We start from the raw sequence: 16902 nt of genomic DNA, 5'->3' as shown, positions 1-16902 counted from the left end.
AAACTTTCCTATAAATAGGAAAAAAATGGAGCTCATGGAAGTGAAGCTGAAACCATTTTCAGTGGCTCAGGGCTTATTAAGGGGAAAATACAGCACCCAGCAAGCCTGGACAGAGACTAGAATATAAGGTGGGTGACCTTCCCCCCATGTGGGATGGGAGGGCAGAGGCAATGCCCTGCTCTCATCAGGCACTCGGGAGCTCTGGGGCTTGGTATAGCACCAGTGAGGCTGCTCAATGCAGTGGACGCAGTTCTCCCTCTCCCATCACACTGCTCTCCCTGTACAGCCAGTGTGGCTGCCCAGCCAGCAATGGAGCTGTGAGAAGTCTGCCATGAGAGCAGACTTTTTGCTAGTCATCAGTTGCTGATAGCCCACAGATTTCTATGCTTTGATGAGAGATTCGGGCTTTTCCCGTTTAATTCAAATATGTACTTTTCTAATGCTGATCCCAGTGAATTTTTATACAACATTATCATTAATCTTCTGGACCACATTGCCATATGTAATGAAGATGCTCCCTCTTCCTAAAGGAACAGCAGATTCCATTTCACATGAGGAGAGCTACGGAACACAGCAAGGCCCTTAGCATCGTTCCCCTGCCAGGAAAACAAGGTGGCCTTTGTGTCCTCTCCAACACACCGTATCTGTGAAACAGGGCCCTGCATATCCTCCATCAAATACACATTCTTAGCTAGCAGGTTTTATCTATCGAGCAAATCATCTGGAAATTATCTGCCTTTAACAACCTGGACACATTTTGTGAAGAACCACGTATTTTTAGCCCTCGATGCAACTGATGGTGAACAGCACGGATAAAATAAGAGAAAGCAAATACGAGTTTCAATTTGCTTGTGCTTCCCAAAGCTCCTTCTAACCAAAAAAAGATGGTGTGAAAATAGTTCTGAATTTGGCTAACGGTTTGCTGTTTAAAACACAATCCATATGAGACTCGTTGCGAGCAGAGGCAGGTTTGTCATGAACACACTTTAAAACAGAGGACTGCTGCCTGTGGGCATTACACGCTTTTCATTTGGTTTTTAATAGCAGTATCCAAAAATACTTTCCGAGGCATCAATACAGCTAATGGGAAGACTTTTGAATTTCTCTTGCTCGTCCAGGGGACTTTCTTCACCACAAACAAAACAGCAGGAATTGTTTGGGAAGTAAACAAAGCAGATCCACTTGAAAGGCACATTTCTGAGCAGAGTATTTTAGAGGTTTCCACCAGCTCCCGCTGCAGGTGAGGCTGACCCTCTTCCCTCTGGGCCAGCACAGGCTGCGAGGGAGGTGATGAGCATCCCTCCAGTCACAGGACCGTTCCGCAGGGTTCATGGTGGGTGATGTGGAAGCACTGCAGAGGAGCCATCAGCTCCATGGTGCGGCAGCTTTCCCAGCTCTGAACCCTTAGCTTGCAAAAGACTTTGTGAACCAAGTCCTCAGTCAGTACCAGCATGCCTGGCAGCTCACATGAGCACCAGGTTTCACAAGTGCCATATGCTGAAGTGGAGCACACGTTCCACGTGTGTAATTAAAATGAATCACTCGCCATCTGAGGGATGCTGACCACACACTGGTGAATACAGCAGCAGAAGATGACTTATTTCTGCCTGATTCCACAGGGTATCCTGTTTGCTCTCCACTTCAGACATATCGCTATTAAGAGGTAACTGTGAGTGGGTGCAGTAACACTGCTTTCACTCCTGCAACCTACTGCAAGCAGAACTGCCTATTCAGCTGCTGCCAACACTGGCCTGCCAGCACCAGGGTCTGAACATGGGCTTATGAGGGTGTTTGGAAACAAGGGCCCTCCATCCATGGCCACTTTCCATTTCCAAGGTAAGACAAACGGGCATTTCATCACTCCCATGGAGCTGCTCCAAGAAGAGCCAGGTCTCTCCAAGAACATTTAGCTGCAAGACCACAAGATGGAGGGCAGCGACTGCTGGAAGGAGATCAGCTCGCCTCTTTTCGTTTTAAAAAGCATGACATTGTAGGGAAAAACCAGGAAACAAAGTCTAACTTATTTCAAATTAATGCAAACTTTGGCCAGGATCAATATAACTTAAACCTACTAAGTTGATTGCATAATGCATTTTCCTTATGTGTTGTGAAAGCCAAATCATTCTGCATTGTAGAAGACAAAAAACCAGAGAGGCTGCCACCGAAAAGCAAGAAAATCCCAATTACAAAGTCCCCAAGTTCCTAAACACATATCGTGAAAGTATGTGCAGCTCTGCGGCATATGGCAAATCAATTACTAGTTTAAATTTTAAAACAAAAACATGGTAAATGTGTTGCACAAATAATCAAGAACAACGGTTTGGGCTAGATTACAGCGGCCACTAGAGTTTTGAATACAATTAATCATCATTCCAGGCAATGGGAAGCCATATTGACACTTATTCCTAATTTGAATATTTAATTAGGGTGAAGTTCTTCATCAAATTATCACAGAACTGGGAGGAAAGCCTAAAAGATTTAAACAATTACTACTTTAACCCTTCACCAACTACTCACCTGTGAGCACAACAATCTCTTCCCTGCTCTGCAAAGCAAGGATATGCTCAGGCAATACCAAAAGATAGTATTTAAGACACTACAAATACACTGGGACTACAAATGCACATGGACATTTGGCATCCTGAAGGGCTCATTCTGAGATTCCAGATTCTGACTGCCTTTGCTCCTCTATCTTTATCAGAGCAAAGTTTTCAGGCCAGATCTCCAGTGTAGCATCAAGTGTGGTTCCTACCAGGGTTCCTATGGTTTTTCAGTTGGGTTGTTTTGTTTTTAAGTGAAGAGCATACCCAGAATCATCTACCAGGTTCATGTGCTGAGGATACTGCAACACAGCCGCCTGGTTCTGCCTGGGAGGCTTCCCATCCCTGCTCTGCACCAGGAGCTCATGGGATGGGGTCAGACCCCCTGCACCTCCCACCACACCGTGGGCATCCTCCCTCTGCACAGCTCTGCTTCAGATCGCTCAAACATCCCTTTATGTGCTGTATTAATCCATATAAGAAAATCTCTTTTAATGAGGAGTGATACAGTTATGAACTCTCTAGAGCCATAATTAGAGCAAACTAATTGAAGTTGTGTTTTGACACACTTTCCAAATTCACGGGTACTGCATGACATATTCACAACACTACTGCTGCACAGCCATGGTGACAGCAAAATCATTAGGCTAATAACGCTTATTTGCATTCTTATCATGCCAGCAGCATGCCGTTAAATACTGCTCCAACCAGCGCTCGTTTACTCTGAAAGTTTCCACTGAAAGATATTAACAGTAATTATTAGTACTTTAGTGGAATCTCTGATGTTAAGGAATGGCAACTCACATTAACTATCCCCATGCCAATTATTTTCCTTTTGAACTGTCACAAAACATACTTTTCTTCCTCTTCACCGAATGAAAGCAGTGAAGTGGATTTGGTGCTGCGGGAAAGATGGATGGTCCAGCCCTAATGAGGCCACCATCAGGGCTTTCCAACGCTGAAGTCCAACCCACACTGTTCCAGCATGGGTTAAACACAAGGAATAGTTCTCCCCAGCATACTGTAATTTGCAGGCAATTTAGGATGAAACAACTGCAACAGCACAGTTCAGGACTGGGCAGATTTAATTACTCTCTTAGCTTCAGCTTTTCTTTTAGTCATTAAATCTATGAAACAAGTCTACATAGGACAGAAACCGAAGAGGCACGTGATGAGAGAGACCCTTTACATGTTAGCAAAGGCAGTTTGAGGTCTGTGCACATTATGGCCGCTTTCTGACTGGTTTTGGAGAGAAACTCGTATAAAACAGGCCCAGGAATGCCCAACAGTTCCAAACCAGTTATTAATAACTGTCTGCAGGAAGGTGATGAACTGCTTTTGAAGTTAGAGGGCAAGTACTCATAAAAAGTAACAGAGGATCGTAAGGGGAAATGCCAGATATCAAAGGATGCTTCATAATTCATATAAAAACATCAACCAAGCACAGCAAAAGACCAACACTAAGGTTTTGCTTTCCAACGGGACTCGATGAGTGTGGTAGAGAAATAAGGCAAAAACTTTTAACTGCCCCACGTTATCAAATGTATTAGAAACCATCCTGCATGCTGCAGACTGGCATTGTCCTGTTCTTTGATTACCACTGCCATGATTGCAATTTAAACGAACTCAAGAACAGTGCTGCCAAAACTGCAGTCTCATAGGCATTACCTTCAAATAAAAAGAATTGTGTCTTCCATGATTATGCAAAGACCATGCCTTGTGAAACACTGAGGACAGAACAATTAAATTCCAAGCTGTGGAAAGCTGAAAATACACCTACAAGAAGTTAGTATGAGGCTGTAGCTCTAAGGAATGTAATCCAACTTGAAAGCTTTGCCTACAGAGGGAGGAAAAAGCCCATTTCTAAGAAACACACTGCTGGAGTTCCACTGACAGACATCAGAGGACCTCTCAGCAACTGCTCCCTTTACCAGAATGCATTTTCCAAACTGCAGCTTGCAGACAATGCCAGAGCAGGTATCTATAGCTCCAGCGGTGTCCAGAATCTCATCTATGGTATTTACTCAGTCCTTAACTTTTCCTGTGCTCAGGCACAGCGATGCCAGAACACCTACCTCATACCCCAAAGAACTGCAATGAAAAACAAAACTGTGAGGCAAGAATCACCTCGGGTAATGGACTTCATTCCAGACAATCTATTCTAATCGTGTAAACCAAATATTTAAATACTTTCTAAAACCTCCCTGACCCTTTCCCTAAAACAAGCAACATATGGGCTTTGCAAGCATTTCATCTCATTCCAAGCTACTAAAATATCCTGTTTCCTAAAAATCAATGAGAGCTGGTGCTGCCAGATTCTGATTTTTATAAAAGCCCAAACAGAATGAAAAAGGGAGCGAGTGATTCTTTCCACTTTTAGATTTACCCGTTTCATTTTCCCAGCTGCAGAAAGGGAAGAGGCCTGCCCACAGCAGCCTCTCTGCATCCCCTCCTGGCACAACCGTGCCCCAGAGACAGGGGAAAACGCTGCTGTGCTATTCTGTCAAAACTAAAGCCATCACCAGCCGAACAGAACAAGCCCCAGCAATGCTAACAAGGGAGCATGATCTACTGCAGACCAGCAACCCAAACTGTAAGGCTTAATGCAGAATGAAGCTCCTGCAGCTTCCTCTGTACAGGGATTAATTTAGATCAGAGGATTTAAGTAACCAGGATAGAACAGCTGCCAAACAATAGAAAAAACCTAAGTAGTTTAATTTACACTGCTTGAAAGTCTGAGCTGCAGCCCATTAAATTGTTATAGGCAGAGGACTGCATCAAAGAACTAAGACCTCATACTGTAAGCATGAGGTGCTTATGAAGTGGTTGTCTTAGATGAGCAGCGAGGCGTCTCTGGAGGCTGCAGTGGGAAGCGCACAGCTTTCCACATCCTTCACTAGCTACTCTCCAGAGTCAGGAGTTTTCAGATAATGAAGCAGTAGGGAAAAATTGCCAAACAGCAGAAATACTCCAAAAAGATAAATTACACACGGTGTAAGCCTCCTCGGTTAGGATTTTAAATTCTGTCAAATTAATCAGCACAACAAAGCCCAGGCTCACAGGTCCACCAGCAGCATCTCTCAAAGGCAAGCCCCTTGCCAGGGGGGGACTGCATCCCAGCAGACCCACAGCACCAGGGAGCAGCAGCACCACCCCTGCAGAACCTGTTAAACAAATATTCCACATAAAGACTCATTTGGGAAGAGCACGTTGTCAGCACTTTGCCAGTAATAAATAATGACAGTCCGAACACTTTACTAAAAGCAATAAACTCAAGAAGTGTTTTGGAAAATGGTGAAAGTGATTGATTTAAAGAAGGAAATATCTGAACACAACCACATGCACTTCAGGGTGAAAGCACAGATTACAAATCAACAGTGGCAGAGATCATATTAAATAGCAGACAACACAGAAGTTTTAGGGGAAAAACGCTCAATTCCCCCGCAGGGCTTATTTAACAACTCAGTGTATAGCTTCTTTGAATGAATACCTTCAGCTTCTACTTAATGACCCTACTCTATACCCTAAAGAAAACATGCCTCCAGGAATATTACTATACCAGGAACAGGGCTCTATAAAGAAAAATGACTCCTAGGAGATCGAAGCCTCTTTGCTCAGAGCACTCCCCAAATTTTTCAACGCATCCTCAAAATCAGCTAAATCCATCAGACTTCTTCTAACTACAGTTAATGTCTCTCTCGGCTGCTGCAAAGGATTCTTGTGCCTGGAAACCACTCGTATTGTTTAAACATTTTTTCCTAATCATCATTTTCTACCACTAAAACATACTGGAATGTGACCAATTTTTGCACGTCTTCATCCAGCTGAGCTGGACGCAAGCCATATGGTCAGTGCAGTTTCATAACAAATTCCTTATGGGAAACAGACTCTGGATAAATGTGTGCCAGCACCTTCACCCGCTCAAACCAACCCTCATGCTCAGATTTGCACACGTATATGCATCACTGACATTTCATCCTTACGTTCTGCTTCTTACCATACCTGCTGGAAAAAGTCTATGGAAACACTTCCTCCTAAATTCAGGTTATTGTTTCAATGTCATTGGGTTTTTTAGCCATAGCTACTGGGATGTGAGCCCAGCCCTTGTGCCATCCTTAGCCTCTTGTAGGGTTCGTAATTTAAAGATAGGAATACTGTGCTGTATTTCAGGATAGAAGGGATTTGAGCATTCAAGCCAGAGAATAGGCTTTATTAGTTGTAAATCAGAACGCAGTTTTACTTTAGAGCTCTTTCAATGAAACAGATTAGAAAATACAACTCCATCAAGAAGGAAGCATTCTGTAGAAAGGATAAGACATCAGAGATCCCACTGGCAATATTTTGCAGAGCACTTTCCAGTCAAGCCAGAAACATCCATCCCAAAATACTCGCTATCCAGCAGCATTTGGTTCTGATGAGGGACTTTAAGGCAGAACCCCATCACTCTGTTACAGCCTCCTGCCCATCCGGCTACCAGTGGTGTCTGCCTCCAGTCCACAGCAGCTCCCCAAGTCTTGGCTTTGTTCCACACCAGAGCAGAAAACCATTCAAACCCTGGAGCCTTTTCCTCTACAGACTTTCCTTAAAAAGTTATTTTAAATGTCTTAAAGAAAAAAAATAAAGGTTATTATTTTTAAATACTATTGTTGCTACTTAAAATAACAGGGAAGCTACTTCCCTTCAATTAACCCATTCAATTCCCTTCAATTAACCCAGCCTCACAGAATGAGGCTGGCTCACCATCAGGCCAAGTTCAGGTCTCCACCATGCAGGCTTGGTGCTGCTTTATTAGCTGCCACCTATTGCACATCATCAGCCTCCAGCAGAAAGCCACACACTGATCACTTTCCATGCTTACATGACCAAGTTCAAACACCATTAATAAATCAATTTGAAAAATCAGACTTCCCTGCCTAGAAAGGAAATTCTTACATTCCTCAACATTAAGCTCCACTGGGAACAGAAAACAGGAGCAAAGTATTTCCCTTTTCTAAGGAGGAGCAGTTTAACTATTTAAAAGGTAATTGGGAGCACAAGAAGAAAATTTACACATCCTGCTCTTATTTCAGGGGTTTAAGTAGGACAATCGTTACCTGCTTATCAAAACCAGAGCAGCACTTCCCTGGTGCAATGCTCCTGCCAGATCAGGATTTCAAGGCCTGAGCACCTGGTGGCACAGACTGATTGCAGAAAGGGATTCTGCCAGCCCTGCTCAGGCTCACATATGAAGAGGTTTGAGCTGCAGCACTTCTGCAGCTTATTAGCCATGTGGATCAGGGAGGAATTACAAGCACAAGAAGATGTACGCTGGGTCCTCAGGTCTGGTGCCTCTTCTTCTTCATGGGCACCTCAGTCAGTGCCCATGATGGCTTGTGCCTGGCTGTGCCAGGAGCACCTAGTGTGAGAAACCCAACTGAGCCGCTCAGGGTTCCCAACCAGGGAACAGCATCTCCAATGCTACTGGAATCTCCTGGCCAGGCCAGCCATTCCACCAGCTCTGCCACCTCTCCTGGTCACCAGGCTTGCTTGGAGATGCAGCATTCAGGGTCAACACTGTTTTGCTCACCCATGCACCTTTATGGTCAGTCCAGAGCATGAGTGACCCTCCTGGATGGCAGCAGGCACTGTAAGCCCCACTGAGACCTGCAGCTGCCCCAGGAGGGTCCTGCCCTCTCCCTTGTGGTCTCAACTAGAACAGCCACAGAAACATGCCACAGGCATCCCAGGAAGGCACCTGGAGGAGTTCTGCCCTTTTGAACCTGAACACTGAGCGCCCAGCCATGCTAGCGCATGATACGAATGCAGGCGGATTGCAGCAAGATCTTCCCTCTCCCTGGTAAGCCATTAACCTTTCAGATGACAGCCCTGCAAAGTAAATGACTGAACAATTCCCAGGGTCAGCACGAATCTACATTTTCAAAACCTGACATCAACAAGTAAAAGTTGTGACTGAATCCCAGTCTCCCTGCGAGGAAGATTAAACGCCTGTGACACATTATCTGCAATCAGAGTGCTCCATTTCCCAAAGTATCCGTCACAGATTGATAACATCCACGCAAAAAGTTAAGTGCAATTATGTCTGTCACTGTAAAACACACTTCAGCAGCACTGACTGACATCTTGCTTGCAGCTGACAAATTGTGAGAGGGCTGTTTGAGCAACGGTGGTGGAGACTCCTGCAGCACCTTGGGAAGGGATGTAAAACCACACAGGCTACGTGGGCTCATAGAGAACCATGGCCGTGATGGAGCCATCCCACAGGCAGCCACAAGGCAAAGTAGTTCAAGGTTGGCTCTGTGTGCATACACAGAAGTGGGGACTTGCTCCCAAAGGCTGGAACTGGACTCAGGAAGAGAACATCACACACAAATCCTACTCTAAGAGAGCTTGAGGCATGGAGGGCTGAGCCCCAAGACATTGCTCATATGCTTGTAACATGCATTTTTCTCCAAGTCCCCAGCCTGTGCACTGGCGACAGCCAATCCACAGGCTGTGTGAAGCAAAAGCAAAAGGTCAGGTGAGTTACCCATCACTAGCACCTCTTTTGTGGGGGGGATTACCTTCCTGCTCCCCAAAGGGATGTCACTGTGTAGCACCGGTGAGCGCAAGCCTTGAACACAGAGCAGAGATTCTGAGGAAAGTTACAGTGAACTCCCACTGATGACTCAAGTCAACAAAAGCAGTTCTTTCGTAGCAGCCTTCTAGGATGGGAAACTGGAAGTGCATTTCTCCAGGCTGCCATTACTGCCAAGAAGCTGTCGCAGAATTTGGAGAGAAAAGACAGTAAAGCAGCTTGATGCCTTGCGCAATGGCACGGTTGTGCTCCACAGCACAGCATGCCATCCTCACTGGAATGTGCAAGGGCTGCCATTAGAGACCATTAAGCCAGATGCCTGCAGTAGGAAACACCAAGGAGAAGAAATGGCTGAAAAATAACATATGCAGTCCAGCATGGATATCAGACAAAGCCTCCCCTTGTGCAGTTCTGACTGCGAGCCATAACCCTGCAGCACAAGCGGTGGAAGCAGCACTGCCGATGTGCAGCAAGCTGTGGAGGTCAAACCTATGACACATGACAGAACTGTGATGTGCTGCCATCCACTGCCATCAGTAACTTACATCATGGATCAGAGGAGGAAACACAGCTGGAGCAGAAATAAACATCTCCCACAGTAAAAAGTCTTTCCATTTAGGAAGGTTTTGCTGTGCAGAAGCTCACTGGTGTGTTTTACTGGTTTAGTTTATATCCCATGCTAGCAATTGTTCTGAAGCACCCAAGCATGCCCTCTTGATTTAAAATTATTTTATAATGCCAGACAGCAACTGAACAGCTTAAATATTTGACCAGCCTATTCAGCACTGCTCATGGATTTCCTCTTAACACTCACAGCAGCATCAGAATATCTCCCTGCTGTTCCTGTCAGGATATATCCACATGGAATAAAACAACAAACTGTCTACTAGTATAATCTCATCTCTCTATGGTGACGTAAAAATAAGAGGTTACTTGTGACTACAATCTTCCACCAACATTAAATGTTGAGTAACTTACCACATTGCTGATAAAGTATTAGGAAAGGCTTCCAAGTCGTATGTGTTCCCCATAATAATGAAATATTTGCAAGATACATTTTTATATACATTTCTATTTCTTAAAAAATATATTGGATAATAAATAATCAGAGTGAAAAAAAAACAGACATGAAAGATGCTTTGAATGATCAGGCTGGTGGTGTAAAAGTTACCTGTAAATCACGCATGGGGCATGAGAGTGGAGCTGGCTACAGACAGGTGGTTTTTACTAGGAGGCATTAATGTAACATTCAATTATTCCACTGCATACTGGCTGGTTTAACTCAGCCAAATTAGAATACATTTTATATTGACTATTTTGACATTTGCTTTATTTGGCAAGTAAAACAAAACTGATCCAATTTCCTTGCAGCCATTGTAAACCATAAACTGTACAACAAGAGGTTATAAAATATATAAGCCTTGTAAACACTTCTTTTCAGGCTGTCGCCGATGCTCTGAGCTCTAATTTTGGCCCTGTTCCCAATAGCTCTGACACTGCTCAACAGCCTTCCCTGCTCAGCCATAAAGTGACCCTTCCACACTTAGTGATTAAGCACTTCCATTGACATTCTCTTGCTATGATAATTTTTTCTCTTTATTGTGGAAATCTGCCCAGGCAGGAATTTCTTGCAGACAGAAAATGAAGATCTGTGCTCTAAAAAGCAAGACATCTTTTTCTCTGATGTCGCATGCCCTGTGCCAGCATGTAGCTTTATGTCCAGTGGAGCTTCAAAACAACGTTATCAGCTCCCAGTGGGACAGCCTGAAATCTCCAAAAGACTGCTGGCTGTTCATCTCTCAGAGGCAAGACAGCATCCCTGCCTGCAGCACACCTGACAGTATAGGATAGCTAGCAGCATGCCACAGCATGGCAGCGACTGAATAAAACTCTCAGTGAAAGAAATGCCCAAATACTTTGGAGAGCTTGAACAGCCACCACAAGACAGCAGATTTAAGTCTGGGTCATGGGTGAAGGCTCAAGTGTACACACCTGCCTTCAAAGACACCCAACAGCTTTTCTGAGAACAGTTCAGAGCAGTTTAAGCATCACTCTCTGAAATGACCTGTAAATCAAGACTCTGAAGGACAGAGGTATCACCTATATGATACAGTGACTTTTACATAGAAACCAATCCCCTGGGAATTTCCCTCTGCAGTCTCCTTTGTAATTCTAGCTCTTAACAGTTATTGTAATACTGTAAATGTATCTGCAGTATACCACATGCTTAGTGCAAAAATACGTGTTCACTTAATTAAGCAAAGGCCCAAAGGGACCATAGAGAATGTGCTACCCCCTGGCAATAACCCAGCCCCAGAGTTCAGTGAGTGAGCCTCATCAGGAAGAGCCCATCTCACTCTAGATGCTGTGCTTTCATAGCAAAAGCCAGGAGCATAAAGCACTCAGTTTAACCTCTGTCTGGGTTGGTTTGTTGCTTAACAACACTCTATTTTGCCCTGAGAAATTCAGCAAGTAAGCTGTCAATACACAGCTACTGTTATATGCAAGTATACACACAAGTGCATACATTTATACACACACACACATACATTATAACACAGGGAAAACAACCTGGACAGACACTATGCCAGCATCTGGCCAGAAGCATGGCTCCTGTCAGATAAGCAGCCTGCTCTGCATGCTCAGTGGCAGCTGCAAGTCTGCAGCACTGTAGCCAGGTCCAAGAAAAGACAAAATAGGGCCAGTACTTCAAACTATGAGTGCACTGATTCTGAAGAATGAGCAGAATTGTCTCCCTGTACATTAAAATCTGTATGAATGCTTCTCCCTCCCTTCGGTCAAGGAGGGAAATCATCTTGGCCACTCTCTGGGCTACCCTCTACGGATGATTCACACATACTTGTTGGAAACTGTAACGTTCCACACAGTTTAAAGCAAAGAAAAGGTGCAGTCGGCCATTTCCCTTGCTCTGCAGGCTTCTTCTTTCTTCTGACTCCTTCACTTGTATGTCTTTGTACAATGACAGCCAAAGGAACTTCCATCGGGCAAATACTTGAAACAATGACACATTCCCTCATTATCAGATCATACCATGTAACCATTCATATTGATGTGGAACCTTGATTCCATCAGGCAAGGTTAGTAACAATACATCATGCAGCATCAAGTAGAAGGGGCTGGAAAGCAGAGAACTTACCTTGGCAGGTTAGGAGCGGGTGTTGAAGATGGTGCTTGTGAAGGAGGAGTTTCAGGCTGCGCAGGCTCATGGTTGCGTGGAACTCTGCCCATCCGGTACCAAATGCCCATGTTGTTCAACTCCCTGTGCAAGCAACACAGAAGACATTAATGCCACTAGCAAATGACACACACAAGTATGCATAAGTATGAAGCACTGACATGCTCCACGAACACCTTGTTTAGTGAGAACCAGCCTAATAGGGGGAAAAAGGAGGTGGGGGGGAAGGTGTTAGTTAATGCCTACATCAAATCAAGTAACACTTGTACTTATGTAAACTCTTCTAATAACAAGCTTCAGCTCTTACAAACTACTACTTAGTAATTACAGGAAAACACGGTGCTTAGCCTTGGTACAACTGAATTTAGGACATCTCCTGGAGTGAGGGATACGTACCCTATGAAGGTGTACTGAGGAGGGGCCTGTTTAGATCTACCCAGGATTCGGATATCACAGATCGCTGCCTCTGTAGAATCTCGAGGGATGAATTTAATGCACAGCCTCTTCTTCCTGAAAGCTGTTTCTTCTGCAAAAACAACCCAGGACATGGGGTATTTTTTTATGCAAGATTAGAGTATAAATGTTATTTATTGTCTCTCCAGATATTAGGGAGATAATTATGGCAGGAACTGGAGCAAAGAACAGACATACGTCAGCAAACCAGACAGTGTAGTGCCATTCAGTGGCTGGAGAAATCTTCTATCAGGAGCAGTCTGTACACTGTGTGAGATTTGTTATTAGGCATTGTGATAAACCAATACTCCCTACTACCCTCTGCAGAGAAGATAAGACATCACGTATGCCACAGCACCGCAGAACAGAAACGGCAGGTGATTTTTCCACTTCCACATACTTCTCACATTCACTTTCTCTTTCCATAGTAATGTTTGCCTTACTGGCCTGCATAGTCGTGTCTAAATATTCCTCCCACAAGCACTGCCTCTAGGAACACACCTGGAAGTTGCTGACACAACCGGTCAGTTTATTCTGCCAAGTGCTTCCAAACAGCCAACCAAAGAGGAGCAGCAGGCAGGAAAACAGACCACCACGTAGAGTGGCCAGCAGTAAAAGCTGTCTGCCCAAGTCTCACACATCCTACGTGTCAGTGACCTCTCCTGACTCAGTCAGCAAGCACTGAAATGATACTCTGCCCTGGAGTTTTCATGGGGATAAACCAGATTTACAAAGCAGTAATTGCTAGGACCTCCTATGGAGCAACTGTGCTCCACTGACCTGTGTTCAGAGGGTGGATGAATCTGCTGCATGGCCCTTTCCTGCCAAGCATCACAGAACAATTTCACTTGTTTCCATGTTATCCATCAAGAAAAACTCACGCCATCAGAGTTAAGGCTTATCTGTATAATGAATTCATGTATATGCATGCTGTCTGCACACAGATACAATCCGCATCCAGCTACGGGTCAGTCGCATGACAATGGGTGGCACTGGCACACAGACAGATCTGTGGTGCTTGGAAACCACTGCTTTATCTCACCCTCGAGAGTCTCAACGTGAGCAAGGTGAGGTTTCTATTTGTGAATGCAGGCACTTAAAAGACACAACAGAAGTCTATGGATAAGCTGAAAATCTAAAGTGCACACACTGAATGAAAACCTGGAACCAACCAATAACTACAAACAAGTGCCTGCAAAATAAAAACCCTTCAGGTTAACATGAATAAATATCCTCCAGCTTAAAAATGTGCTCTCACTTCGACAGATGGCAAGCAGCCCTGTCTCTGTAGGCTCCTCCTGTCTTGTAATCCACACCTTGGAGAAAGCAATCCGTCCCAGCCTCTGAAATCTGCTGTCACACCAGCACCAACAAATGTCCAGCCAGTGAGAGGTGTGTCACCATACAGCATCTGTGCATGCAGCTTTTCACTTCCCATGCTGCTTTTTAGAGATGCTAAATACCTGAATCCCTAAAGTCTAGTCTCTCCTGCTCTGAAAAACTGGGGCTTTTATTTGAAGTGCTAAAACTGATTTTGGGAGCCCAGGGATTAAGACTTCCACACCTGGAAATTTCCTCAGAACATAGTAAAGAGTAATGTATTTAATGTATTTACTACGAGTCAACTGTCACTTAGAGCAAGAGCACAGAAACATGTAACTCTGAACAGAATCAGTGTCTCTCATTTGACTTTCACAGAAGTACAGAGCTGACTGCTTTTGTCTTTGGTCTCTTTCACACTTGGCTAGAGTCTGCAGTCTGTAGCAAACTTGGTTTAGGAGCTGGATTCATTAATTACACATGCTTAACTAGAGTTAATTTTACGTAAACATATTATAAACAGTCAATGGAAATGTGTTCATTCATGCTAATGGAAACAGGGATATGCACTGCTTCATTAATACAGACAGGGCCTCTGCTTTGAAGATGGTCTGGGTTGCCATCTAATGCATTTAAATTAATTCTGAAGTCCCCTTCCACCTTTTCACCAGGACTTTCACAAAAGTTACAGCAGCTCATGGTAAGTGTCTAACACTCCCAAGAGTGAGCAGGATAAACCTGTGACTCTTCCCCAACTTGCATGTGCCCAGGAATTCTCCAGGGAAAAGGGATGAGCCAGGAGAATGGGAAATGGGCTGCAGAGCCTTTCACTTCTAGGTCATGGGTTCAAATCAGAACCAGGTCGATAGTGACTGAAAAACCATCCTCATCTACTATAGATGCAGATGAATGAAAACCTGCAAAGCAAGAACTCCTTTCTACTCTTAACTACACTGGATTTCATTACTGACGAGCCTGGTACCAACACTGCTCCTGAGCAGTAGCTGTATCAGCACATGGTGTCCTGCAGCCCTTCCACACTCAGCTCCCATGGGGCTTATCCCCATCCTCCACACTGGAGGCCCAAAATACCTGATGCTGCTCCAGAGCAGAGTGCTGCGACCAGACGTGGCCCCAGCTGCTGCTGCCACAAGGATCCGAATACACTGTTTGGGAGCTGCTGGCTTAAACGTTGCAGCAAAGTGACTTCAGTCTTGTAGAAATGAGGATGGTATTTTCCCTGGACGTTCCATTTGTGCCTTCTCTCAGTACTACCTCAGCACTACCTCAAAGGACGTTTTCCTTCAGTTATGCAAAGCTGTCATGCATGAATCCTGCACCACAAGCACATGCCCTTCCCTTTGGTATGCATTTGTGAACATGCCTCAGGACAGCAGCTCTGCTCCCACTAGGCCTAGCCCACACTCACAAATGAGAACATGAATTACTCCTTCCTGCTCTAGCAAGCGTGCTGGTAACAGCCAGGAAGCAGTGCTAAGAAACCTGGAAGAGTACAGGAAAATGGAAGGCTGTTCCACTGCAGTCCAGAGCTGCCCCAAACACGCACATGTAACTCCAGAGCACAGCAATGCTGAGAGCATCCCTCTCCCTGGGACACCGCTGCCCACACAGGCACTGGTGGAGAGGCTGCTCCCAAAACATGGGACTGAAAAACAGATGTCAACTTACGTGTATCAGAGGTCTCCTGGATGGGAATGAAGCCCACCGGTAAAGTGTCCTTGATATCAATGAGCTTCATATCAACCAAGACGTTGCCTAAATGACTCTTTGGAGAGAGAAAAAACAACAGTTAACTATGACAATGTCACCAAATTCAAACGCAGCTTTTCTCACCTGCTGAACCCCAAGACACTGTCATTGCATCTGACCACCACCTTTAAAAATGGTAAGCTGCAATCCAACACTTGCAACTGTCTCCTCTGCAGGAACTGTGTGACAATTGACTAGGAGATACTGGACAACTGTCAGCATTTATAGATTCTTACACCTCATCCACTGCCATACTCCTGGATCCTCAGAAGCACAACCAAATTCTTCCCTTTGGAAACACAGCAGTTCAAAGTATTACCTCTGCTACCTCATCCACTAAGCAGGTCACCTTAGTTCTCACACACTCTACACCTACAATAGCAACATGACATTTCTGTGACAGTAACAGCAGAAAGCATTACGGGAAGATGGTTCAAGCAGACACAGCCAAAGTTATTACATGCATTAGCTAATTAGTACTGAACAGACATGGTTCTAGCTCCAAATACAGGCACACTCCAGAAGAGCAGGCCATTTGGAACAGGGAACTTCATTTGGAGTCCATATGAATTCTGAACTGATGCCTCGTCCTATTAATCAAGGCTTGAAGAGCTCAAAACACAATTCAGAATGACAGCCTCCACAATTGTTTAGAGACCAGATTTTCTTTGCAGTTCTCATTAAAGCCAGCACTCCTGCCAATAATCTGGATTCACGTATGGGAGAAAAAACACACTTTAGTTACTGCACAGCCTTTATAAACAGAAATGCAATACAGAACAATTAAAATTTCATCCTAAGCCATCAAACCATGTCAGTGTTTTTTACTGTTACTGGTCGATAAGAGTCTCCTTTAGTTTTTATCTGGCAGAGTATTTCAGGCAAACCTCTCCTGTGATTATTATGCTGAGCTATTTTAAAAAATATTTAAATTTGCAGCCTCTGAAATAAGGGGAGATCAGGTCTGAGTTTATTTTTTGGATGTTCTGCGTTTCACGGTCAACTCCTCATGAGGAAGGCCACCCACATGCATCCATCCCACTTTGGCC

General features: G+C 44.5%; 1 protein-coding gene across 13 annotated transcripts in view; it reads right to left on the bottom strand.

Annotated features, from left to right (window-relative positions):
• Nucleotides 1–16902, bottom strand: part of MVB12B (multivesicular body subunit 12B) — a 65666-nt gene that overhangs the window by 35290 nt on the left and 13474 nt on the right. For all 13 annotated transcript variants that reach the window (XM_062641198.1, XM_062641193.1, XM_062641195.1 and 10 more), the window contains 3 exons: nt 15773–15869; nt 12707–12836; nt 12272–12394 (listed from right to left, as the gene is read on the bottom strand). In XM_062641198.1, coding sequence (XP_062497182.1) covers nt 12272–12394; nt 12707–12836; nt 15773–15869 — 350 coding nt within the window. The remainder of the gene's footprint in view (nt 1–12271; nt 12395–12706; nt 12837–15772; nt 15870–16902) is intronic.

This window comes from Pezoporus occidentalis, unplaced genomic scaffold (genome assembly GCF_034315485.1).
Source record: "Pezoporus occidentalis ecotype Australia unplaced genomic scaffold, CSIRO_AGI_Poc_V1 ctg68, whole genome shotgun sequence".
Classification (NCBI taxonomy): domain Eukaryota; kingdom Metazoa; phylum Chordata; class Aves; order Psittaciformes; family Psittacidae; genus Pezoporus; species Pezoporus occidentalis.
The sequence above is the reverse complement of the archived record's forward strand: the minus strand, read 5'-3'. Positions and strand labels throughout refer to the sequence as shown.